A 24862-nucleotide genomic window follows, 5' to 3' on the forward strand; every position below is an offset into this window, starting at 1 on the left:
AAGTCAAGCATTGTGCTTTGTGCACTTGATCTTGAGACTCTGATGACGAGAACCAGCCCCCATGAAGCCAACAGTCTGCCTGCTCAGGAACCACTTGACAGCCTGTTTCCATGTTGCGATTGGCTTCTGTCCCCTGAGCGGTAGGGATTAGATTTAATACTTCAGTTGCCAGTGTTTAAAATGTGACCTGAACTGAATATGTGGGGACCTTTTGCAAGTACAGATAATTTTCTTAGGTGTTATAACAGCACTGTGCACCTTGTGAGACACTGTCTTTAAGATATGTGTGCTTAAGAGTTAGGGGCTGAAGCTTCATGACATTTGCAACTTATTTTCAGATGGGTCGGGAAAGATAGATGCAGACCGAAGATAATAGGGTAGGTAGATAGATGAAGTCAGCGAGAGCTGTTAGATGGATGGGTAGGTGGGTAGATGGACAGATGGACAGACGGGTACAAGCAGGGCAAATATAGCAAATGGTAAGAGTCGTCCAATCTGGTTAGAGGTTCATAATTGCTATTGTACTATTCTTTTCAATTCTCTGTGTTTAAATATTTCATAATGAGAAGTGGGGTGGCAGGAATAGCTTTAGGCTTTCCTCTGTGTTGAATTTTCCCAAGTTTCTTACAAGAATAACATTCGGCTTCTCGTCTCTGCCCCCCCCACACACACACGCGCGTACGCACACATGCACACACATATACACACGCTCACAAGCACCACTTTTCCTGGAAGAAATAATCCTGCAGTTTAGCAGAATGTCACTGTTTTTCATGGCAGCCTTTCTTTACATTTTCCCCCCAGCATTTTAATTAGGGCTATGAGTCACTGTGCTTTATGAAGGCTGGTGACAATGTCATTTACGGCTGTTTAGCATCCCAATCGAGCCCTCTTCTGAGGCGCTCATTACATCAGGGGCATTGAGCAGTGAGCAGACACTTCTCTCTGTCAGCAGCAAAACAGGTTCTGGGCCTCTTGAGGAATTCAGAAACAAGGTGGAGGTTCGTCTCTGGAATATCTTCCCAAGTTGCCTTTTCCACTGCCAGGCTTGATAGCCCGGGTGTGGTTTGAGTGCGTTTCAGCTCCAAAAGGTGATCCAAAATTGAGGATTTGACATCCTTCTTGGAGACAGCAGGCTCTTCTCCCAGGCACAGGGGTCTGACTTGCCCTGACATTGGCTTCTAGATGTATGAGACCCCTCTGGATATGAGGTGATGGCAGGAGGCAGGATTCTGGAGCCCATCCAAGCCAGATTCGAATCCAGCCACTGCCACTTACTCATCCTGTAACCTTGGGCAGGTTATTGAATCTCTCTCTAAACCTTGTTTTCCTCTTCTGTAAGCATGGGGATGATTCCACCTCACTGGGTTATTGGGACCGTTAAATGCTCAGTGCCTATTGGGTGTTCCATGCATTTATTCGTAAGGACGAGGACCACCATTAAGGTAATCCAGTGTAGACATGCTACATCCTTGACCATTGCGGTTGCTTCTGGTGCTCCTCATCCCTAGACCCTGGTCAAGGTTTCTCAGCCAGGGTCCAACCAGGAAACAGAAGACACCTGTAGCTGTGATACTCTGATTCCAAGATAATGTAACGAAAGTATTATTTAAGAATGCAATTTAAGATGCCAGCAAGGGAGAGTGAAGCATTCAAGGACCAGCAACTGGGCCAGTGATGACCACCCCAGGCCCAATGGAGCAGGGGGAGGGAGCACGTTACCAAAACCTTCGGGCCATGGAATGGCCATGGAATGGGGTGTGGGGAGCTCTCAGAAGAAGCTGTCCTCAGAGAGAAATATAGACCTCTCCAGACCACAGCACTGAGATGACATGGATCCCCCTCTCCCTCCTCCCCATCTCCCTTTTCTCCCATTGGCCAAACCCAATCAGAAGCCAGAGGACAAGGATCCTGTTGATATCCATAGAGGTCAGCCTCCTCCCGGGGCCCAGATAAGTTAGGAGAAGGATGGAGAATAGATCTGGGGCCAAAGGATAGAGAATGACCGTCCCTGCATAGACAGGGAAAAGAGGAAGACCTTGTTGATTATCAGGAAGAAAGCCAACCCCAACTCGGCATCTTCGGGCAGAAACATGCTTCCCTCATCTGGGATGAGCTGGAGTGTCTCCAGTTTTCTGTAGGATCCCCATGAAATTCTCAAAATGGATCCGGCATTTACTTTCATTGCAAGCACCAAAATACATCCCAAGGTACTTTGAGGAAATGCGGAGTGGGCATTATAAAGTCCAATCCATTTCAAGGCATCATGACTTAAGCAGCAAATTGTAGGGTAGCATCTTGGGTAAATAAAGCATGTGGTCTTCTGAGGAGGTAAGGCTTATTGGAGAGGCTGCTGAAATAGTCTTGGTGTTCAGTCAACAAGCAATAAGTTGGATGTCTACTCCATGATGCTCTGAGCACATAGCTGGAGGCGATGGCCAGGTATGACGTACCTGCCAGGTACTCATGTTGTGAAGCAGGAGTTCTTAGATGCCTTTGAAGCAAGGCATTCTAGTGGTGGCATCCCAGGGACCCTGAAATTTTGTTGCTGACCTTTGAAGAGCTATAGATCAAACATGAAGGAACTTCTTGGCCAAAGCCCCGTGATGATGTAGAAAGAGTCACAGAGTAGGAGCCGGGGCACCGGTGGGGGTCCAGCAATGATGTCAGCACAGGCCAGCATTCTTCGCACACATGCCGAGGGCCGGGTGCTGTGCTAAGCGCTGGGCTCGCAGAAACATAACTTTTCCAAGTGGTAAATTATGGTAAAATTCACATAACATAAACGTATCATTTTAAACCGTATGATTTAGTGGTATTTGCACACATGCTCAGTGGTTTACAACCATCAATTCTGTCCCGCTCCAAAACGTTTCCCCACCCCAGTGGGAAACCTTATCCCCACTAAAACTTGGAAACAAGCGTTCCGACAAAAACCTGTACATGAACGCTCAGAGCAACACCATTCGTGATAGTCAGTAGGTGGAAACAACCCAAATGTCCATCAACAGGTAAACCAAAGGTGGTGTGTCCATACAATGAGTAATATCTAGCCATAAAAAGGAATGGATTACTGACGTATGCCACAACGTGGATGAACCTTGACAACGTGGTGCTGAGTAAAACAAACCAGGCACAAAAGACCACATGTTGTAGGATTCCGTTTGTACGAAACACCCGGAACAGGCAAATCCATAGAGACAGAGAGTAGATTGTTGCCAGGCGCTCCAGGGGGACGGGCGGGGAAAGGCAGGGGAGAGAGAGAGTGCTTCACTTGTACTCATTTTTTAAAATCTTTTATTTTGAAGTAGTTTTAGACTTCCAGAGATGTTGCAAAAATAGTGCACCAAGTTTCTTTATATCCCTTATCCAGCACCCCCTGATGTGAACGTCATTCAGAGCTTTGGTACAATTGCTAACTAAGCTACCAACCTCACTTGAATCTCACTTTTCCCACAAATGACCGTTTTCTGTTCCCAGATCTTATCCAGGATCCCACACACTTTTAGTGCTAATTTCTCCTTAGTTTCTTCTCCTCTGCGACAGTTTGTCACACGGGCTGCCTTTTAGGAGTTTGAAACTTCTGAAAACTACTGGTCAGTTACTGTGGAGGATGTCCCTCAATTTGACTGTGTTCAATGCTTGTCTCACGATTCGAACACGGTGGTATCCCTTTTTTAAATTTACTCATTAAATACTTGTTTTGATCAATAATAGGCAAATGTAGCTGGCATCTTTGTACCACGGTTCCGTGGATATTATTCCTTAAGATGAGGCTGTAATAAGGGCGCCTGGGTGGCTCAGTCGGTTGAGTGTCTGACTTTGGCTCAGGTCTAATCTCACCATTCGTGAGTTCGAGCCCCGCGTGGGGCCCTATGCTGACAGCTCAGAGCCTGGAGCCTGCTTTGGATTCTGTGTCTCCCCCTCTCTCTCTGACCCTCCCCCACTTGTACTCTGTGTGTGTCCCTCTCAAAAATAAATCAACATTTAAAGTTTTTTTTTTTAAAGATGAGGCTATAATAAGTATTTAAGGTAAAAAGTGAGTCAACTGTGAGGAAGACAGATGATTGCATAGGTGAGGCGCAGGTGGTCGGGGAAGCACGACATCGTTTTGTGTAATTTTCACAAGAGCCTCGCAAAGTAAATACTAGTATTTGCCATTTTACAGATGAGGAAACAGAGGCACAGAGACGCTAGATGTCTTGCCCAGGGCCACCCAGTCAGTAAATGGCAGAGTCAGGATTTGAACCCAGGGCCTACAGTCTTAACTATGACAATCCCCCGTAAGACTTCCTTCCTGCCTCTGTGATGTCAGCTTAGATGGTGCTCATGGTGGTTTTACTTTCCAGGGGGGACGTTCGCAGAGCTCTGTCAGTAAGGCTGAATCAGGCGGGCATGTGTCGCTCAGGGCCGAGGGAAGGGTGTCTTCTAGGGCCTTTCCAGATGCACTGGTACAACATGGGATGAAGATCCAGCCAGTGCAGGGAACCCCAAGGTAGAGTCACCTAAGGAAAATGAATGAGATCTTGAACTGTGTGTTCCCTCTAAGTGAAGGGAAGCTGGTCTCTGTGCAGCTCTTGTTGGAACGAGTAGGCAGACTGCTTTGACGTCAAAAGCGAAAGCTCCATTTAGAGAGAAAGGTGTCACTCCAGGAAGGGTTTTGTAAACCCCTGCACCAAGTTGAGTGAAGCAGCAGCTAGGGAGTTAAAGGTGACTGCTGTGTGAAATGCTCCCCCGTTCTCATAGCTGTAACCCAGGGAACACGAGGGCTGGATGAGCATCGTCCACGGGGTACAAGCGGGGACAGATGCAGAGGGCTGTCAGGAAGGTGGGCATCCCATTGACCAGGGGATGCCCATGGCAGGGACCAGGGGCACCTATGGCAGGACCCAAGTCACTAAGCACATCTGTCCTTTCATTGGGCAGCTTCTAAAGGTGACCTTCCTTGTTTCTCTTAAAAACTCCCTATGTAACAGGGGTCCCACGGTCAAATAGATACCTCCAAGGTCCTGGCAAGGAACAAATGAGTGAGGGCGGCTGCATGGGGCTGAGGGGAACTGGAGAGCCCATGCCCCATCTACAGGGGGCGCTGCTATGGGGCGCCTGGGGGGGCTCAGTTGGCCAAGCATCCAACTCTTGATTTCTGCTTAGGTCATAATCTCACAGTTCATGAGTTCAAGCCTCATGCTGGGCTCACCCTGACAGCACAGAGCCTGCTAGGGATTCTCTCTTTCCCTCTTTCTCTCTCTCTCTGCCCCTCCTCTGCTAATGCACATGTGCATGTGCTCTCTCTCTCTCTCTCAAAAAATAAATAAAAATAAACATTTAAAGTGGGTGCCACTACCCACCCCAGCTGTTTGCCGACATTCAGAAATGCAGATCGAGGACTAGCACACCGTCCAGCATTCCAAAAAAACCCAGAAATTTGCATTTCATGTGAAACTTCCAGGTTTTTTTTACGTAGTGGTAACCAATTTGAAAAAAAAAAATGTTTTTAGCTCTGTTGACCAAACAGAGCTCATGTGTATGCCTATGGGCTGTTGTCTGTATCATCTGACCCAAGACTTTTTGAAGCAAGTGATACCCTGGGTCTAAAGCACTTTTGTGCAGAACGGTTTATAGTTTAGGTGGAAATGAAATTTCAGTGGCAATTGCCATTTTTGCAGGTCACAAAATAGGTGGATATCTGCAATTTTACTCAGTTTGACCTAATATTATTCTACCCCCTTGACTCAAGTATTCTGCTTGAAGCCTGAAGGGACTGCAAAAGGGTAACACAGGCATTTAGAGTCAAAGTGGACCAGGGTTTCTCAAGACATAAGGGCACACCAATCGCCCGGGGTCATCTTAAAATGCAGAGTCGGATTCCTAGGTCTGGGTTGGGGGCTGAGGTTCTGCAATTCCTAACCAGCTCTCAGGTGGTGATTGCTGTTCCGTGGACCACAGCTTCTATATAGTAGGCACTGGACCGTGTCCATCACTGGTGACTTTACAAACTTTGTTGAGAACCCCCTCCTCTTTGCCTCTCCTTTTTCTGAATCCAAGTGTTCTTACCTGAGGATGTGAGGTCTCCTTTATTTGTTCTTTGATTTGTAATGGGCCGTGTTGTCACCTCCCTGTAGCTGCGTGACAGCAACAAGTGAAATGACCCCGGCCCTGCCTTCCTGTGTGGCAGCCACCAGCCAGAATAGTGCTCTGGATGTGGCACGGGGTTCTCCAGGTCCCTACGGTCCCCATCGCTCCCTCTCACCTCCCGCCTGGGCCGCCTCCTTCAATAGTGTGGACTCAGGGATTGAGACTCTGATTCACTGAGCACCTACTGTCTGCTGGTCACCTTGCTGTGCCCCAGGGATCCAGCAGTAAACCAGAAAACCAGGGTTCCCATCTTCAAGGAGCATACGATTTCATAATTCATTTAGGATGATAGGTTTGGGGAACAACATAGTTACTCAGTAAAAGCTGAGTAAAGGAAGGAGTTGTGGCTGGGGTCTCTGACACTATGATCTTTCTTTTTTTATTTTATTTTTTATTTTATTTTTTTTCTCTTTTTTTTTTTTCTTTTTCAACGTTTTTTGTTTTTGTTTTTTTTTATTTTTGGGACAGAGAGAGACAGAGCATGAACGGGGGAGGGGCAGAGAGAGAGGGAGACACAGAATCAGAAACAGGCTCCAGGCTCCGAGCCATCAGCCCAGAGCCTGACGCGGGGCTCGAACTCACGGACCACGAGATCGTGACCTGGCTGAAGTCGGACTCTTAACCGACTGCGCCACCCAGGCGCCCCTTTTATTTTTTATTTTAAAAACTGTGTTATTGTTTGTGGCTCCCTTCATCAATACTAGACAAGTATAATCAGCTTTTTATCTTAACAATGAATTTGATCTTTTAAACATTTTCTTTGACAAGCAATTAGTATGGGGTCTATGGAACCCTACAGAGCTCTAGGGTATCTAGGACACCCGAGAATCCTGAAATTGCATGTCAGCTTTTGTGATGATTTTCCCCCTGCCTTCACCTGTCATGGTTTCTTCCCACCCCCTGTTATCAACCCTGGATAGGCAGATAATAATTGGAGGTGGTTCATCAGGAAGGGTGGGGAGGGATAAGATACTTGACTGCTTGGATTTATTTTGAATAATCAAGAAACAGTAAAAACAGACATCAAGGGCATCTACCGAGGAGGCTGTGCCTCACATCCTGAGATGAGCATTAGTGTCAAATATAGGACCCCGAATACATTTCCTGATTTCATGAGGGGAGTAAGGAAAATAAGCATAGAACTTGAGGTTGAGAAGAAATCATGCAAGAGACCTGAATCCTAGTTCTGACTCTCTCTCTAAGAACCTTTGGCAAATCCTTCCCTATCTGTAAGCCTCAGACTTCTCATCTGTAAAAGGTAGGGTTAATCCAGTGACTTCTATTCTTATTGCTTACTGGGTCATGGAGTGCTTAGACAATCATATTAGGGATTGTCTTCCCATGTAAACACATATATGCACGTGGTCACAAAAGTTGTGCACACAATTCCAGGATTGTCAGGGATCCCTGAGCCCTGCTGGGGGTCCATATTATGAACAATTGGAATAGAAACCCCCTACAGTCCTTTCAGCGACCAATTACTAAAATTATAGGTGGTTATCAGGCCAGCTGAAATAAAAATACACAGTAGTACTTGGAAAGTGACAACAAAAAAAGTCTTTGAACTGTCATTATTTGTAGGTGATATAATTATCTGCTTAGAAAATCTGAGACTAAAATTTACTGGAGATAATAAAATAGTTTATCAAGTAAAAAAAAAATAAAAAGCAACGAGTTTGAGCTCAGACAAACTTGGTTTGAATCCCCATCATTGGCAGTGGCTGCATCAACTTCTATAATATAATTAATCTCTTTGAGCCTCAGTTACAGCATCTATAAAATGGGAATAATAAGATCATGTCCTTCATACAGTTGTTGCAAGAATGAAATTAGGTAATTCAACAAAGTGTTTATATATACAAATGTTCAAAATCTTGGGTTGAATTTGATCATTTGCAAAACTGCTAATTTAGGAGAGTTAAACCTAATTAATAAAAATTAAATTAAAGAAATTGCTGTGGATAGCTGATCATTTATTTAGTAAATATTTATTTTGTGCTTACCAAGTGCTAACGTATTTTAAGAGAGTGAATTATATCTTTCAAATCAAAGCAGACCTAGGCTGCCTTTACAAATGTACATCAAACCCATACCTGCCTTGGTGAGCTATTTTTCCTCCTGTCTTTCACCCTTGTCCCCACATCCATGCTAATATAGGGCAACCAAAATGCATTTAGTTAATCTGAGAGTCTTGATCTTTTACTCAAGTTTAACCCATTTACATTTATTGTTTTTACTGATATATCTGACATATGTGGTGTTATTCTTAACGTCGTAGTTTGCATTTTCTATTTAACATATTCTCCCTTTGCTGAAATTCATTTGTAACTGATTCAGACCTACGTGGATACTGTGATCTATTTGCAGGGAACTTTCAAGTTAAGGGAGCAGATATTATCACTTCTTCCTTAAGATAACCACTCTTACTTCTTTTTCCTTCCGTGGGCACCTTTTGCTTGACCCAGTTTCCCTGCACCAGGGACACCTGGGCATGAGAGGAGAAACTTGGTTGAGTCTCAAGTTGATACTGAGCAGCAATTTGAAGAGTACCATTCTTGATGTTGTCCTTGAAATAAAGACGTAGCATCGCTACTACAGTTGACATTCACAGTTTACAGAGTGCTCTTTACAGCATCTGTCTTATTTAATCTTCACAAAAACCTTGGACATGGTTGTTATTACCTTTTCAATTTCACAAAAGGAAATTGAGATTCAAAGTGTTTAATGATTTGCCCAATATCAAATGGCTGGGGAATGAGCCAAATCAAGTGTACGTTTCCTGTAAATATACAGTGTTGATGTGTCCCAAAATTATGGAAATAATGATATCAGGAAATACTGACTTTTGCAATATCCTAGACCAGAGTTAAATTATTTATTACTGTGCAAGCAGGACAGTTCATCCAAATAAGATTCATTCATTCTTATCCTTTCTTTTACCCTATTTTTTCCCTGCCCTCTGATGCTCTCAGCCAAGAAATAGCATCACATTCCATCTTCTTGTGGAAGCCAGAAGCTGGGAAATCACCATGGACACCTCTCTCTCCTTTGTGCCCTCTACCCACTCAGTCACCACATCTTGTTGACCCAAACTCCTAAGTATCTTAAACCTACCCTAAGGAGTACCTGGGTGGCTCAGTCGATTGAGCATCTGACTTCAGCTCAGGTCATGATCTCACGGTTTGTGAGTTCGAGCCCCATGTCGGGCTCTGTGCTGACAGCTCAGAGCCTGGAGCCTGCTTCAGATTCTGTGTCTCCCTCTCTCTCTGCCCCTCCCTCACTCATGCTCTGTCCCTCTCTCTCCAAAATAAATAAACATTAAAAAGATTTTTTTTAATTATAAAAGGGGTGCCTGGGTAGCTCAGTCGGTTAAGCATCCAGCTTTGGCTCAGGTCACGATCTCATGGTTCATGGGTTCAAGCTCCACGCTGGGCTCTGTGCTGACAGATCAGAGCCTGGAGCCTGCTTCAGATTCTGTGTCCCTCTCTCTCTGCCCCTCCCCCACTCACACCCTGTCTCTCTCTCTCTCAAAAAGAAACATTAAAAACAAAGTTTAGGGGCGCCTGGGTGGCTCAGTCGGTTAAGCGGTGGACTTCGGCTCAGGTCATGATCTCGCGGTCCGTGAGTTTGAGCCCCGCGTCGGGCTCTGTGCTGACAGCTCAGAGCCTGGAGCCTGTTTCAGATTCTGTGTCTCCCTCTCTCTGACCCTCCCCCGTTCATGCTCTGTCTCTCTCTGTCTCAAAAATAAAAAAAATTAAAAAAAAATAAAACGTAAAAAAAATAATAAAAAAACCCACAAAGTTTAAAAAAATTAAAAAAAAAAAAACCTGCCCGCTTTCCCCCTTCCTCCCTTCACTATGCTAACCACTGTCATTACTCATCTCTGGCCTGCCACAGCCTCCTAACTGGGCTCCCCGTAGCCAGCCTTGCCTTTCTGACCCATTTTCCATGCAGCAACCAGAGTGATCTTTATCAACTCTAAACCTGACCATAGAACTTCTGTCCTCAAAACTCTCCAGTGCTCATCATTGCTGTAAGAATAAAGGCCAGAATCTTAGCTTAGCTCTCAAGAGACCTATGTGATCCAGCTTCTGAAGACCTCTCCAGATTTATAAGACATTGGCTTTCTTCTGCCACAGTGGAGAGGGCACAGTGGACTACCTCAAATGTCTGCTGTCTCCCTCTGCCTTCTCAGCGCCTTCTCTCCTCCCCTCCTCCCTCTTACCATCCACCCCTTCAGTCTGGCTAACTCTGACTCTTCCACCGGGAAGCCTTCCTTGACCACCACCACCCAGACTGTTTGGTTTCCTGTCCGTGTTCCTACTAACAGCCTGTATTTCCACTTTGTTCTGCCTGCTGCACTTGTCACTAATATCTCTTTTCCACCCCACTCTCCCCCACCCCCAGGTTGTAAGCTCTGAGGGCAGGGAGCTATCTTATCCATCCCTGCTTTTCCACAGCCATCCTCCTTGCTGACCCAGGTGGGAGCCGTGTACACTTTCATAATGAATGAATGGATGGTGTGAATGAAAAAAAAAGGAAGGAAGAGAGGAAGGGAAGGAGAGAAAAGGGGAGGAAGAAAGAGAGAAAGAGGGTAAGGTTAATTGGGGGTATGAAATATGCACTAAGTCTTTGTAATGGTTCTTAAGCAATGTTTCAGAGCCCACTGGCAGTGCTTCATTTTTACAGTAATGAGGCCATCCTCTTGGCTGTGATTATGTTCACATATCTGGCCTGAAATTGCTCATTTTCCTTGAGGTGCAGTCAAAAGCGACTCTAAAAATAGTCACGGAGCAGTGCCACACGTTTTACATAGACTATCCCATTGGATGTACTCCCACTTCATTTCTACCTGAAAGGTAGAAACCATCGTTGTTCCCATCTTACAGATGACAAAGCTGAGGCTAATAGGTAGTAGAAGTGGGTCACAAACTCTCGTCTTCTGGCTCTAACGCTCGCCACTCTGACTGCTACATGACACAACCAGCAATGGGTCGCGGGCAGTGGAGGTGCATCTTTGCGGATTTTTGTGCCGCTGAGGGGTGATGGAAGGAAGCTAATTACCTTAGCCCCAAACCCTGGGGTTTTCTGTCTGTATGATGGATTTAGTGCTCTACAGCTGACTGAACTCACTCATAAAAATGAGCTTTGCAAAATGAAGATGAAGTGTAGGCTCCATAATTCCCCAGATCTATTCCAACATGGGGACGACAGCCCTGTAGCTCTCTACTGATGATGGACTGGACCCACGACACCCCCATCCCACCCCAGTGGTGGTGACTCATCACCAAGATCCGGGGCCTGAGTTTCTGGCTGCCTCTCTTGAGTTCCACATTCCAACACACCAAACCCTGCTCCTTTGGTGATGCGAGGACTCGGTGACAGGCACCCACTGCACTGACAACCAAGACCAGCCTGTGTGTCCACGGCTTTTAGTTGTCCTTCGGCACAAAGTACTTTAAGCAACGTATGTCCGTCCATTCACACCACAGAGGACCAAGAGCATAATGGCTGCCAGTGTGATAATTATTAGTAAAAGCAGTAGGAAGAAGATTCGTCTGATGGGCACTGACTGTAGGTACGGCATGTTGTAAGAGCTCAGAAAACATTAACTATTATTCCGTCTTCACAGACACCCTGAAGAAATGCTGTTCTCATCCCCATGTTATAGATGCAAAAACTGTGACTCAGAGAGGTTAAGCAAACTGCTCACCATCACAAAGCCAAGTGGAGAAGTCAGAGTCCAGATTTAAGACAGTCTGGCTTCAAAGCCCATGCTCTTTGGTTTATATATGATAGAAAAACAGAGTAAAAGATGAATAAGTAAGCATCACCAAAGAACATATAAAAAAAAGAATATATAATAAAAAGTAAGCTTTTCTCCCACCCCACCCCTAGCCTCCCAGCCCCCTTTCCCAGAAGCAAGCATATTTACCAATATCTTGGGTGTTTTTCCAGAGATATTCAACGCATCATCAAACTTCTATGGAATTATGGATGAATACATAGGATGGATATGTAAATATATTTATATGTCAGTGCTCTCCACCTTTTAAAATTTAATAGTGTATCTTGAAGCTGCTTCCCCATTGGTCCCTTTTTTTTTTTTTTTTTTTTTTTAGAGAGAGAGAGAGTGAGAGCACCAGCCAGGGAGGAGCAGAGGGAGAGGGAGGGAGAGAATTTCAAGCAGACTAGGGCTCAGCATGACCTGAGAGTATGACCTGAGCCTAAATCAAGCGTCAGATGCCCAACCGACTAAGCCACCTCCCCATCCCCATTGGTCCTTTTAGATCTATCCCCCACCCTTATTTAATGCCTACACAGGATTCCACTGCATGGATGTGCCATTGTTTACTTAATCTGTTGATACTCTGAACAACCCTGCAAGGAAGGTTTGTGTGTGTGTGTGTGTGTGTGTGTGTGTGTGTGTGTGTGTGTGTTAAGGATGTTCCCTCTAGTGTATCTGCAGGAGAAAGTCTTAAAAATTGAATTGCCAGGCCAAAGATCTGTGTATTTTAAGTTTCAGGCTAAATCTTGCCAAACTGCCATTCAAAGAGTTGGTACAGTGCAGCAGAGTGAGAGAGTGAGGGCTTCCCGAAGCCTCACGACGAGGCACGCTATCAAACTTGAAACCCCCATGAATCCTCATTCTGCTAACTCTGAACTACGCTTGTAAGATGTGGGCATCCGATCTGAGATCAGGGCCATCACTACCAGCAAGCTGTAGTCATGAAACTGGGGGAGTTACATGTCTCTGGGACCCCCAAGACACAGAACGCCAGCTCACCTCCTTGATTTGCAGAGGTTGGCGGGTTTGTAGCCATGACTTGCCAGCGTGGGAGAAAGCGTGTCAGCTTGATTCCCGGGTGGTGTTCTCTCGGGGGAAAGACTGCAAATTAGCAGTTCGGGAGATACAAGGAAGTTGGTTGTTTTGTTGTGTTTTGCTGTTGTTTTTTTAAAGAGCACGGTTGAGTTACGGTTTGGGTCTTTGGTTTTGTTTTGCTTTTAAGAGATGGAGACTTGGAATTTGTTCTTAAATGAGATTGAAGGGAGATGGCAAATGGTGCTGTAACTCCATCCGTGATTTTGTGAGTGTGCAAGCAGAAAACACCCAGGAGTTCACAGGCTGGGTGCTGTTTCTTCGATACTGCTCACTTAAGAGGTAATATGTATGTAATTAAAAACATCATTTAAATGATGTTCAAAGAGAAAAATAAGGTAGTCAGTGCAAAGGCTGTCTCCCTCCTACTTCTGACTGCTAGTAGTCCTTGTGAATTGCAACCAATTGCTACCCATTCTTTCCAGAGTATTCTCTGCATTTACATGTGAAGAATTCACACATGTGCATCTTTCTTTTTGCACCTTGGAGCTCATTTTGTACCGGTGAATAGAGATCTGGCTCATTCTTTTTTTTTTATTATTTATTTTGAGAGAGAGAGAGAGCGCAAGTGCATGCATACGTAAGTGGGCGGGGTGGGGGGGCAGAGAGATAGAGCGGGGGAGAGAGAATCCCAAGCAGGCTCTGCAGCTGTCAGCACAGAGCCTGATGCGGGACTTGAGCTTACAAACTGTGAGATTATGATCTGAGCCGAAATCAAGAGTCAGACGTGTAACTGACTGAGCCACCCAGGCGCCCCTGTTCTTTCTCTCCTACTGGCCTTTGAAACCCAGTGTGTGTTTTGCTCCTGCAGCAGACCTCAATGGAACCAGCCACAGTTAAGGAGTTCAATGGCCGCATGTGGCTAGTGGCTAGCCTCCTGGAGGGCACAGCCCTAGACGCCCCCCACCCCCCGACCTGTTGTTGATCCACATTGAATGAGCCTCTTGCTTCTCCAGGCCTCTGTTTGCTCATTTTTGAACGGAGGTTGGGTTGGATCACCTCAACGGCTGTCCTTCACCCTAACGTCCTCTGACTTTCGGTGCTACAAATGGAAAGTCATGGACAAGCCGGGACAGTCAGGTCTTCTATGGCAGCTTGATCTCCACATCTAGAAGATGGGGACCATCAAAGGTGACCCTGATCAGAGTGAGGATGAAAAATATGGCAGCTGATGAGGGTGTGCTTTCGGGAGGAGGATACATGTGGCGTGTTGGTGTTAGGGGTGGCGTTAGGACTAGGACCGACCCTGGTAAGTGCTCAGAATCCACCTGCTAGATGCAAGGTTGCCGCCGGGGTTCACTTCACCTTGTCCATGGGTAAAGGTGGGGATAGCAGTTTCTCCTTGCGGTCCCTGCCAGGATCAAATAAGGCACCCGTGCCGAGGGCTCAGCGCTGTGCTTAGCACACAGGAGACTTTCCCTTACTAGAGACTGCTGCCCTCCCCACCCTTCTGGTTGCAAAAATGCAGCCCAGAACGGGGAGCGGCTTGCCCAAGGTCGCACAATGAGATGGTACTGGCAGACGCTGGCCTATTTTGGCTCCCTCCTTCTCCCTGGCAATTGTCCCGAAAGTCAGCCGCTAATTTCCTCGCAGCCAGGTAAATGAAATAAATACCCCCGACACCACTGAACTACTCGAATGAGGCCCGGGTCCAAGTATTGTTTCCACGGTATGCACGAGGGCGTGCACGCATGTGATTTGTTTAAAGTCACTGCTCCAAAGGGTGGAGGCTGGGTCGGCAGGATACGCGGCCCGGCACCCGGCTCCTTGTGTTCAGAGCCCTGTACCGCGACCAGCTCCAGATTCCGCCGTGTGATTTCCAGCAAAGGACCCCCTCTAGATGGCACATGAACGACCTCTGGCAAAACTGCGATGGTGTAGAAAATTAAAATTAAAAGCCAGGAAGCCCGAATCGTTGCATATTATGTAACAATAACAGGAAGCCATTTCTTCTGAGCGTTTGCTGTGTGACATTGCTTGAGGACCCCGATTTCGCTATTTTATTTAATCCCCCTGGTTACCCAGGGAAGTGTAATTGCTTACCAACCCCATTTTACAGATAAGGAAATAGAAGTTCCGAGAAAGTAAAGAACTCCTCTGGAAACACACAGAGCCAAAAAGGCCCTTAAAAATCTCCCCTGTGGGGGCACCTGGGTGGCTCAGTTGGTTAAGCTCTGGACTTTGACTTAGGTCGTGATCTCATAGTTTGTGGGTTCGAGCCCCATGTCGGGCTGTGTGCTGACAGCTCAGAGCCTGGAGCCTGCTTCAGATTCTGTCTGTCTGTCTCTCTCTCTCTCTCTCTCTCTGTTTCTCTCTCTCTCCCTCTCTCTCTCAAAAATAAATAAATATTAAAAAAAAATTTTTTAATCTCCCCTGTGGCAGAAGGGTAGCCAACCACCCCAGCTGACCCAGGAGCCTCCTGGACACTGGATATTCACAAGCTGGGACAAATCGGTCTCCCTGTGGCAACTTAATGTATTCATCTGTTAAATGGGGATATTTGAACCTGACCCTGGTCAGAGTGAGGATAAAAATATGGCAGTAGGTGAGGATGTGCTTTGGGGAGGAAAAGGAGGGAGAGAAAAGTGTTGCGGGATTGTTATTAGGATCCAGATAGATCCTGGTGAGTGCTTAGAGTCTGGTCACTGAGACACAGGGCTTGTTCTCTCTCTCTCTCTCTTTCTGTCTCAGCAGACAGTGAATATCCCTGCTCCTCCCAAGCCCAGCCTCTTTCCGGTTGTTTCCAAAGATCAAGTTGCCTTCCTAAGGCCGAAGTCTGAGAAACAGCACCCCAATTTCCCAAGCGCCAACCAGCAGCCCTCCCTGATTTGGAAACCAACCGAGAAAGAGGAAAAACTGAGCGTGGCTGGGAAGGCGTGTGGATCGCTTTATTCTTTTCCTTTTCTCTTAAGCCAAGCCCAGGTTCTGTCCTTTCCAAGGTCTGGCCCAAGCCAGAAGTGGCAAAAAAAAAAAAAAAAAAAAAAAAAGCCCTCGGAAACCTCGCCTCCCTAGAAGCTTACGTGCGAGTCCCTTCTTTAATTAATGAACAGAGTCCACTGCCTAACTTGGACGCTCAAGAGAGATCTAGAGGTCCCGGCTGTCTCTGCTTCCACCTAAACAACGAACGTCCTGGGTTCAGTACCCAGAAGAAATGAGTGAAGGAAGCCAAGGGGTGGGGGGGAGGGCCGTTCCTCCACGGTGAGGAGAGACACAGGGGCTCTGGGTGGTTTTCTCTGCAGAATGCTGGAAGACACTCAGCTGGTCGACACACGGGCCACACACACTCACACACACAGCAGAGGAATGACACAGCATGAGGGCGATGCATGAATACACAGAGAGAAACACACACACACAGCGACGCCAGATGGAGAGCGCAGCCTGGGCTGGGCCCGGGGATTCATTCTCCCCTCACCCACGCACAGGGACTGGTGGAGTTACATACTGCAAGCTGCAAAGGGGGAGGTTGACTTGCTCCCCGCCCCGCCTCGAGGGGATCCAGGAAGTGGCACCTCCTTCTTGGGGGTGTCTGCTCCCGCCTCCTGCTCACAGAGGCAGTGGGAGCCGGGTCAGCTGCCTCAGCCCCCGGATGACCCCGGGAATTCGCCAAAAGGGAAACGAGGGAGTGAGTGTCACTTTGTTGGTAGTGGCAGATGGAGGCTCCTTCCCCGCGCTGAGTGTGGGGACGATGCCCGCAGGGAAGGGTGTCGGGATAGAGCTGGAACCAGGACTTGAACCAGGGGACAGAGAATGATGGAGGGGTCCTCTGCTGCCTCCCTCCTGCCCCCACTCCACCCACAACCCACAGACGACCTGCTCCAACCCAGACATGAAGGACTCACTAATAGTCGCCTGCTGTGTGTGCATTCCACAGGTGCACCCCCCCCCCCCCGGGCCATAGCATCTTCAGCGAGGTCCCCTGTTGTGCCCTGGTACCCCCAACCATACCCCGTGTCTCCAAGCCTGGGGGAGTCAGGGAGAGTGAAGAAAATAACCAGAATATGAAATTTAAAAAAACAGAGTGTAAGTTTAAAAGCTCGGGCTCAAGAGTGGGGCACACCTGAATTTAAACCTCTCTTTGCCATCATTTCTGCATGACCTTGGACAAGTGAACTACCCTTCCCAGGCTTCTCATCTACTGAAGGGTAATTGTGAGGATCAAAGGAGAAAAAATATATACGTTAGGAGCGTACATACTCAATAAGTGTCTGCTATGTTTAATCTTTTGGGATTTTTCTTCAGTCAACAAATACTCATTGAGCACGTGCTGTGCGCCTATGCTAACCCTTAGAGGGACACAGTCGCTCTTCCAAATGTTTCCGCATTAGGATTTCGGGTTGTCTGTGGAATGCAGATGCCCTCCAGAGTTTTGCGTGAACCCATGTCTTCCGTAGTTATCACACCAAATTTGGTTTATACTGGTTTGTAATGCGGCCACGTCTGTCCTTTTGAGCCTGGAACAAGTCGCTCATTACAAAAATGGTCAGAGAGGCCAATTGACATCATTGGTGGCCCTCCCCCTTCCAGTGGGTTTGTTGTGGGGACTTTGGGGGTAGCTGGGACAGAGGGCCCAAAGGTCCGTGCTGGCTGAGCTCCTGACCCGTGAGTGGAAAATGTTTGTAAAACACAGAGAGCCAAAGACCAGGTGACAGGTTGACTTCACGAGGTGGGAAAGAGATAAGAGATAAGATCGTGATTCTTGCCATCTGATTTCCACAGTTATCAGTGGTTTTTCAAGGAGACCCTCGGTCTTAGAGGGCTTTGCTCATGGGAGATGAAAGCAGGCAATTTGCAGCTCACTGGGAAGGTCCCCCCACTCCCCTCGAGGAGGAAGGATTTCATTTCTAGGTTGGCTTCCAAGCTCCAGCGTCTCGTGGTTGGACTTCTCAGTTGGCTGCATTTTCCATCTCGGTTTTGAAGGTGGTGTTGGGCACTCCACATCAATCTCTCTTTTGTGATTCTCTCCACCCCCTCCCTTGTTCCTTCTCTCCAGCACGGGTCTGACGGGCTGGCGGCGCCGGGAGAATAGTGCGCCCAAGCTTGCGTCACCTCTAGACACATCTAGACACATCCACCAGACACATCTCCTCCCCAGTCTGCCTGACCTGTTGCTTGGGGACACGTCCCACGGCTGGTCCTGACGTCTGCCTGATCAACCATTGCTTCCTAGAGAACGAGGAGGAAGGCAGACGCAGGAGATCATGCCACCGATGGCCGGACAGCAATGAGCGGGTGATGCCGTGTTGACGTCAGAGACGGAGAAGACAAAGCCCCAGAGCAGCTCATTCCTGAGACGCCTCAGCACCAGCCCCCTCTTCCTCCGAGCACGCCCTGAAGCCTGGCTCCTCCTGGTGAAACCATCTTGGCTTGACGCATTTTGAGGTCTTAGTAGACACCATGGAGAATCAGGTGTTCAGCGTTCAGCAGATCCAACCCAACGTCATCTCCGTCCGCCTCTTCAAGCGCAAGGTGGGGGGCCTGGGGTTCCTGGTGAAGGAGCGGGTGAGCAAGCCACCCGTGATCATCTCCGACCTGATTCGGGGGGGTGCCGCGGAGCAGAGCGGCCTCATCCAGGCTGGTGACATCATCCTTGCAGTCAACGGCCAGCCCCTGGTGGACCTGAGCTATGACAGCGCCCTGGAGGTGCTCAGGGGCATCGCCTCTGAGACCCACGTGGTCCTCATTCTGAGGGGCCCCGAGGGCTTCACCACTCACCTGGAGACCACCTTCACTGGGGACGGGACCCCCAAGACCATCCGCGTGACACGGCCTCTGGCTGCCCCCACCACCGCTGTCGATCTGTCTCACCAGTCATCGGCCAGCAGAGAGCACTCACCGGCAGTGGACAGGGCTACGGGTCCTGGCAATGGGCCGCAGCACGCCCAAGACGGTGGGCAGGAAGCCAGCTCTCTCCCCCATACCAAGAGCCGGGCTCCCGGGCCCCCGGGCCAGGACTCTGCCAAGAAGAGCATCCAGGGCAGCCAGAACAGTGATTTGCTCAAAGAGATAGAACCTGTACTGAGCCTTCTCACCAGTGGGAGCAAAGGGATCAATGGCGGGGGACCTTCCAAGGCAGAGACGAAGGATGCAGAAGTCCAGGTGGACAGGTAAGCCCTGTGTGTGTGCATGGATGTGTCGTACGCAAACGTGTGTCGCAGCTCAGTCTCACAGCCCAGAAGCCGACCCGAGCCGTCCCAGACACCTGCAGAGGCACATGCCCTCAACCGCTCTTGCCTCTTTCTCTCAAAACTGCAACCGTAGGAACAGAATGGGCGTAACCTCCAGCCTGTATCTCTTGCCACGAGACCCAGCTGACAGTCGCGGTGGCTGATGTCACGTCTTCCAGCAACCCCTCACTCAGCATGGGTATTTTTGCGATCTGCAATTCACGGGGCAGAAGACTCAGGCTCAGAGAGGAGGGGCCCTTCCCGAGTCACCCCGTGAGCGAGAGCCGCGTGTCCGCGGCAGCCTCCGCATAGGGTGAATGCCAAGGTCCTGGGAAGACAGAGGGGATGGGCTGAGGCCTGCGCAGGCCTCAGCCTAAACCAGCTCTCGCCTTGGGCAGCCGCTGGAGAGCAAGGGAGGTTCTAAGGGAAGGGAATGGAATCGAAGTAGAGACCCTACCCCCCCCCCCCCCCAAAACGGCACTCTTGCTCAGAGTCTGCAGGAACCGAGGCGAGAGCAGGAAGACCCGGGTCCCGGCCCCTCTGTGTTTGCCAGGTTGGCATTTTCTGACTCTGTGGAGGAAGAGAACAGGTGACACAGTGGGCGATTCTAGCTCCTTCTCTGGGGAGGAGTGGGCAACTGGGCCAAGGGGTCAGAGAATAGTGGGTCCAGGGATAGAGGAGAGAGGCAGGCTTCTCTGTGAGCCCATTCTGGTCTCAGGTTAGCACAGCCCCCACTTCTTATCCAGCCCCCATGTGGGGCCACCCAGAAACCCAGGACAAGGTTTCCCACCCACCCACCCACCCCATCTCCAAGGACCCCTGAGTGTCCAGAGAGCACTTAGAGGTCCCCAGGGTGTCCCTCAGGAACCTGGATTAAAGCAGCTCTCTCCAGGCCCCTGCACTGATTTCATTTAACACATGTTTGTTGAAGACAAACCCGGCACCAGGGGTGGAGGGAACACACCGACCCTCTGACGTGAGTGAATGAAATAGACAAGCCCCGTGAGCTTGGGGACCTTACAGTGTCACAGGGAAAAGGCAAAGAATCAGTGAGATAAAAATGTTAACATAAGTAGGCCATCAGATATGTGCTAAGGGGATACACGGAATCAGACGGGGGTCAGGAAGTATTGCGGAAGGTGGATTTCAGAGAGAGAGGCTGGGCAGGTCTCAAGGAAGCAGATGTTGGAAGACCTGGACGGAGGGAAGAAGGGCACGTCGAAGCTTTATGGAGGAGGGGCATGCCGGGCAGAGGAATGGCAGGTGCCAAGGTCCTGAGGTGGGAGGGTGCCTGATGTGGTGGAAGGCCTGAGTGGGACCCAGTCTCCCTTCCTGACGGGTCAGCCCCCCAACCACACTTTGAGGGGGGCCCTCGGTCTATGGCATCGCACCTCAGGCCACCGTTGCATCCTGGAGCTTTTCCAACTTCTCCCACCTGAGCAAAAGCCCAGCTGATTCCAGCAATTCCCCGAGCAGGAAGATGGGGTCTCTGCCAGAAGCCCCAGGGGTTCCCTGCTGCCCTTTGAGCTCCTGTCCTCCAACCTGCTTCTTCCCTCTTCTGTGAGCTCCTGGGTGGGGGGGGGGGGGCGCAGTTTGGAGTCTCCCCATACCTTTGGTCCCATCTCCACAGGAGATGGAGAGTCTTGGCCCCAGTACACAGGACGTGGTGTTACCCTCTCGGTGGGGCAAGTGGGTGGGGGCCCCTATTGTCCTGACCTTCCTTGCCAGAGCTGGGGGCTGGGATCAGTCCTCAGGGCTGTCCTGGCATACAGAGATCTGGGGCCCATTTCACCCATGACTAAGCCTGGAGACCCTCCCCACCAGGCTAGAGCCGGGTCCTCGGGGGAGCTGCCATTTCCCAGGTGTCCCTACGACAGCACCTGCAGCAGAGATAACATATTTTTATTTTGAGATAACATAGGTCTTGATGTAGTTTCTGGGCAGCCAGCGGCCCCCAAGTCTCATCCGGTGGGCTTACATCCTAAAGCATCTATAGAATCCAGAATCAATCATTGGCCTGGTTTTCTAGGAGGCACCAGATGTGCCCCCCCGCCCAACGAAGTCTTCTGAGCACAACCTCTTCTTCCCCATTCTGGATATATGTGCCTCCCTGCTCCTCAACACCCCCTTCTCCTAGGAAGAGCAATGGGGCCCTGAATGAGTGTGACAGTCCCCTCCTGGAGGCTGTATTTAATGCTCCATGTGCTTGGTTCTGATTCTCAGCTGGGCACGGGGTGGGCATGGGGTTGTGAGCATCAGAATTCCCTGGGGCTTTCTTTCAGCTCCGCCCCAGACCTAGGAGCCTGAATCTCCCTGTGTGACATAGAGAAGTCCCCCGGAGGGTCCCTCTTATCATTGGGAGCTCAGCCCTCCCCCTCCGAGAAGCCAGTGTGACCCTCTCCCAGCTGGCAGTGCGGGATGCAAAAACCTGATGCAGGACACTAGGCTTGGGCGAGGTTGCCAAATGTGAAGGACTTTAATGGGAGCCTGGCCTCAGGGGCGCCTCCAAACACCGCCTCCAAAAAGCAGCCTTTGTTTCCCCGAGGACGGGGGCAGGACATGCTGGTCTGACACGGGGTCTCCTCCGGCAGACCTATTTTCCCAAATTGGGAGGCTGCACCTCAGCTCTCAACCCGCCCTCATCCATCACAGTCCTCCCTCCAGTGACCAAAAGGAGCAGGAAACACTGCCTTGGAAGAAAGTGGCCCAGGGCAAGTACAGGGCTCCATGAACCCCACTAGGGTAAACGGTTCTCAGCAGGAGTATTATCCAATAATAGTGCGTGGTCCCCTAGCTCAGTGGCCCACGCCTGTGCTCAAAGCTCCCCACCCCCCCCCCCACATTAACAAATATTTTTAATTTTTTTAACGTTTATTTATTTTGAGGGACAGAGCACGAGCAGGGGAGAGGCAGAGAGAGAGGGGGAGGCACAGAATCTGAATCAGGCTCCAGGCTCTGAGCTGTCAGCACAGAGCCTGACCCGGGGCTCGAACCCATGAACCATGAGATCATGACCTGAGCAGAACTCAGACGCTTACCCGACTGAGCCACCCAGGCACCCCCACAAATATTTTTAAATGCCCCCTTTCTTAACCAGGAGCTAATAATGCCCTAACTATAAACTAAAGGAGACCAGGCATAAAAGTAATTTATCATAACAGAAGCTGTAATTTCATCTATCAGCGCTCAGCTATTTGCCCCTAAACAGAGAATTGGTCCACTCACGGCCGCGTCAGATGCAGGTGGAACCAGGTGTGTTGTTTTGGCCACTCAGATGCCACCAGCGGTGTCTCCTTGGTGATGTGATCTTCCGAAATGGTGACAGACTCCCAATGAAATGATGTCCTGTCTTTTCCCAATGGTTGTATGCATGGAAAACTGAGTGTATTTTAAAGCCATGTTTCAGCGTAAGATTGAATCGGGGTCTTGACTCAGAAGTTTAAGCTTGCTTTTCATCTTGGTTGATGTGCTAAGGCCGCATGGCAGGCAGGACCCTTCTTCCTTGTGTGGATTTGCCCCTGGACCATCCCCAATGCCACCTCCTTTCCACCGTGATGCCAGGGACCCTCACCATCATTGGAAAAACCAAAAGTGCCCTCAGAAATCACCAAACTAAGTGACAGGAATAAGTGCCTTGTTAAGTGTCAGCGTCCCAAGTCAGGAAATGCAAGCCCAGAGACAGAAGGGTCTTCAACGTCACTCTCCGGGCTTGGCGGGCTGGGGATGATTCCAGCCCCTTGGAGCACGTGGCCGCCTGGAAATTACTCAGCCTTCCAGTGGCTTCCCCATCCAGGCTGCTTTTTGGGGTGGGGGTCAGAGCTGGCAGCCTGGATTCTGGATGCCCAGTGAGGCCGGCTGCCTACCAGGCCTGGAGCCCCACATCCGGGTCACAGCCAGCAGGCTGTGGCTTCCGGGGGCCAAGCAGAGGCTGGGGCTGTCCCTGGTTCTCAGTGGTGCCCTTGACTCTCCTGCTCTCTTGGCCTCATTTCCTTCCTTCCGTCTTTCCTCTTGGACACGGACCTATTCACCTGCTTCATCTAACTCCTTGCCCTCACGGGGCGTCCCTAGTCCTGTTGTTTGGGAATGCTGGCCCTCCGTTGGGGAGAGAAGCGATGTTTAGTCTAGACACAGTCTCTCCCTTGATCCCAGGGGGAAGGTGGGCCCGGCAGGTGGTGGCAGTGTGCGGGGAGCCTAAGGAAGGGAAATCTGGGGGCTTCTGGGACCTTCGGCACTTGGGAACGGTCACTTTAAAATGCTGCGTGTCAGAGGATATCCAGGTTGTTCAGATTGCTGCCCTGAAGGAGGGTTCTAAAGAGGCCAAGGTCCCTGGTCCAGCATCCATCTGGACCAGCCGGTCAGCCTCGCCCTGTGTTCTGATGACTTCTCCACTCGCAGGGCACTCGGTTACTTACAGAGAACCTTCATAATAGCCATCTCTTCAGAGCTTGGGTGAATTCAGCCCTGCTTCCTAAGTAGGTTGTATGGTTTGGGCCGCCTTATAGGCAAGGAAACTGACGCTCAGAAAGGTGGGGCAATTTGCCCAGAGTCACACAGCCCTGGCCACAGAGTGCTCATCTTGGTTCTGCTAGAAATCTCACGGTGGGTGGCTACAGTTGACACGAAACCGGGCGAGAAGAGGTGGCTGGAGGTTCAGAAGTCAGTTTCGATCCTAGAGAATGAGCTTAACTGGGGAGAGGAGGTCTCCTGTGACAAGCTTCTGTTTTATGACCAACATGCTAATCAAGCTGTACTGAGCCCTCCAGGGGGCCTGGCCTCACACTAAGGTCTTTACATCAATTACCTCATTTGCTCCTCGTAGCACCCCATTTTCCTAGTAAGCAAGCCAAGGCTCAGAGAGGCACAGTCACTTGTCCCAGCTCACAGAGCTAGCAAATGACAGAGCCAGGACTTGACCCCAGGCCCATGCTCTTGGCCTCCACTAACATAGATTACACTGTTGGCCACAGTGCACTTGACCGCTAGCCATCAAGTTTCTGAGGACTTGGGGTATTTTCTCAGTCTGGAAGGGAAACTGAAGTGCCCTCCACGCAAGATAGCACCCCAGGAGAACTGACCTCAGACCAACCAATGACCGCACTGATTCCAGGACTGTCTGCAATAGAGGGTCTCCTCCGTGACTGCACTTGACATGTCTTATGGCTTTGAATCAGTCCGTTGGCATTGACTCCAATGACTGCCTTCATACTGAACCTCAGTGCAAATTTTCATTCTCACCTTGACCATGTGAACATAAAGGGCTTCCCCAGTCCGTCGTTTCCTGGGGAGGGGAGAGAAGTCCTGGTTATAGAGCTATTGCTCTTACTTTGCACCCTCTCCTATCTGTGTCCCCGCCATCTTGTCAAGTGGCACCCCAGCCCCTCATTCTGAGGAGGAGCTATGGAATGAGCCCACACAGCCACCCATTTATCCCCAGATTGTGTGCAAGGAAGGGGAGCTTCTCACCATCTTTCATTCAGCAAATATTCACAGAGCATCTTTTCTGCCCCAGATACTGTCCTTGGAACTGGGGATCCACTGATGAGCCTCTGCCATTATGGAGTCACAGACAAGAAATGAATGATAAACAGATAGACTCAGGTTCTCAGGCAATCATGTTAGATAGTGACACATGCTATAAAAGAAATGAAATAGTGATTTGAAGAAATATGGCTTGGGATTG

General features: G+C 49.4%; 1 protein-coding gene across 4 annotated transcripts in view; it reads left to right on the top strand.

Moving 5' to 3' along the window:
• The window catches only part of NOS1 (nitric oxide synthase 1), a 182522-nt gene that overhangs the window by 78590 nt on the left and 79070 nt on the right, over positions 1-24862 (top strand). For all 4 annotated transcript variants that reach the window (XM_058691151.1, XM_058691154.1, XM_058691153.1 and 1 more), the window contains exon 2: positions 18009-19122. In XM_058691151.1, coding sequence (XP_058547134.1) covers positions 18413-19122 — 710 coding nt within the window. In that variant the 5' untranslated portion in view covers positions 18009-18412. The remainder of the gene's footprint in view (positions 1-18008; positions 19123-24862) is intronic.

This window comes from Neofelis nebulosa, chromosome 11 (genome assembly GCF_028018385.1).
Source record: "Neofelis nebulosa isolate mNeoNeb1 chromosome 11, mNeoNeb1.pri, whole genome shotgun sequence".
NCBI lineage: Eukaryota > Metazoa > Chordata > Mammalia > Carnivora > Felidae > Neofelis > Neofelis nebulosa.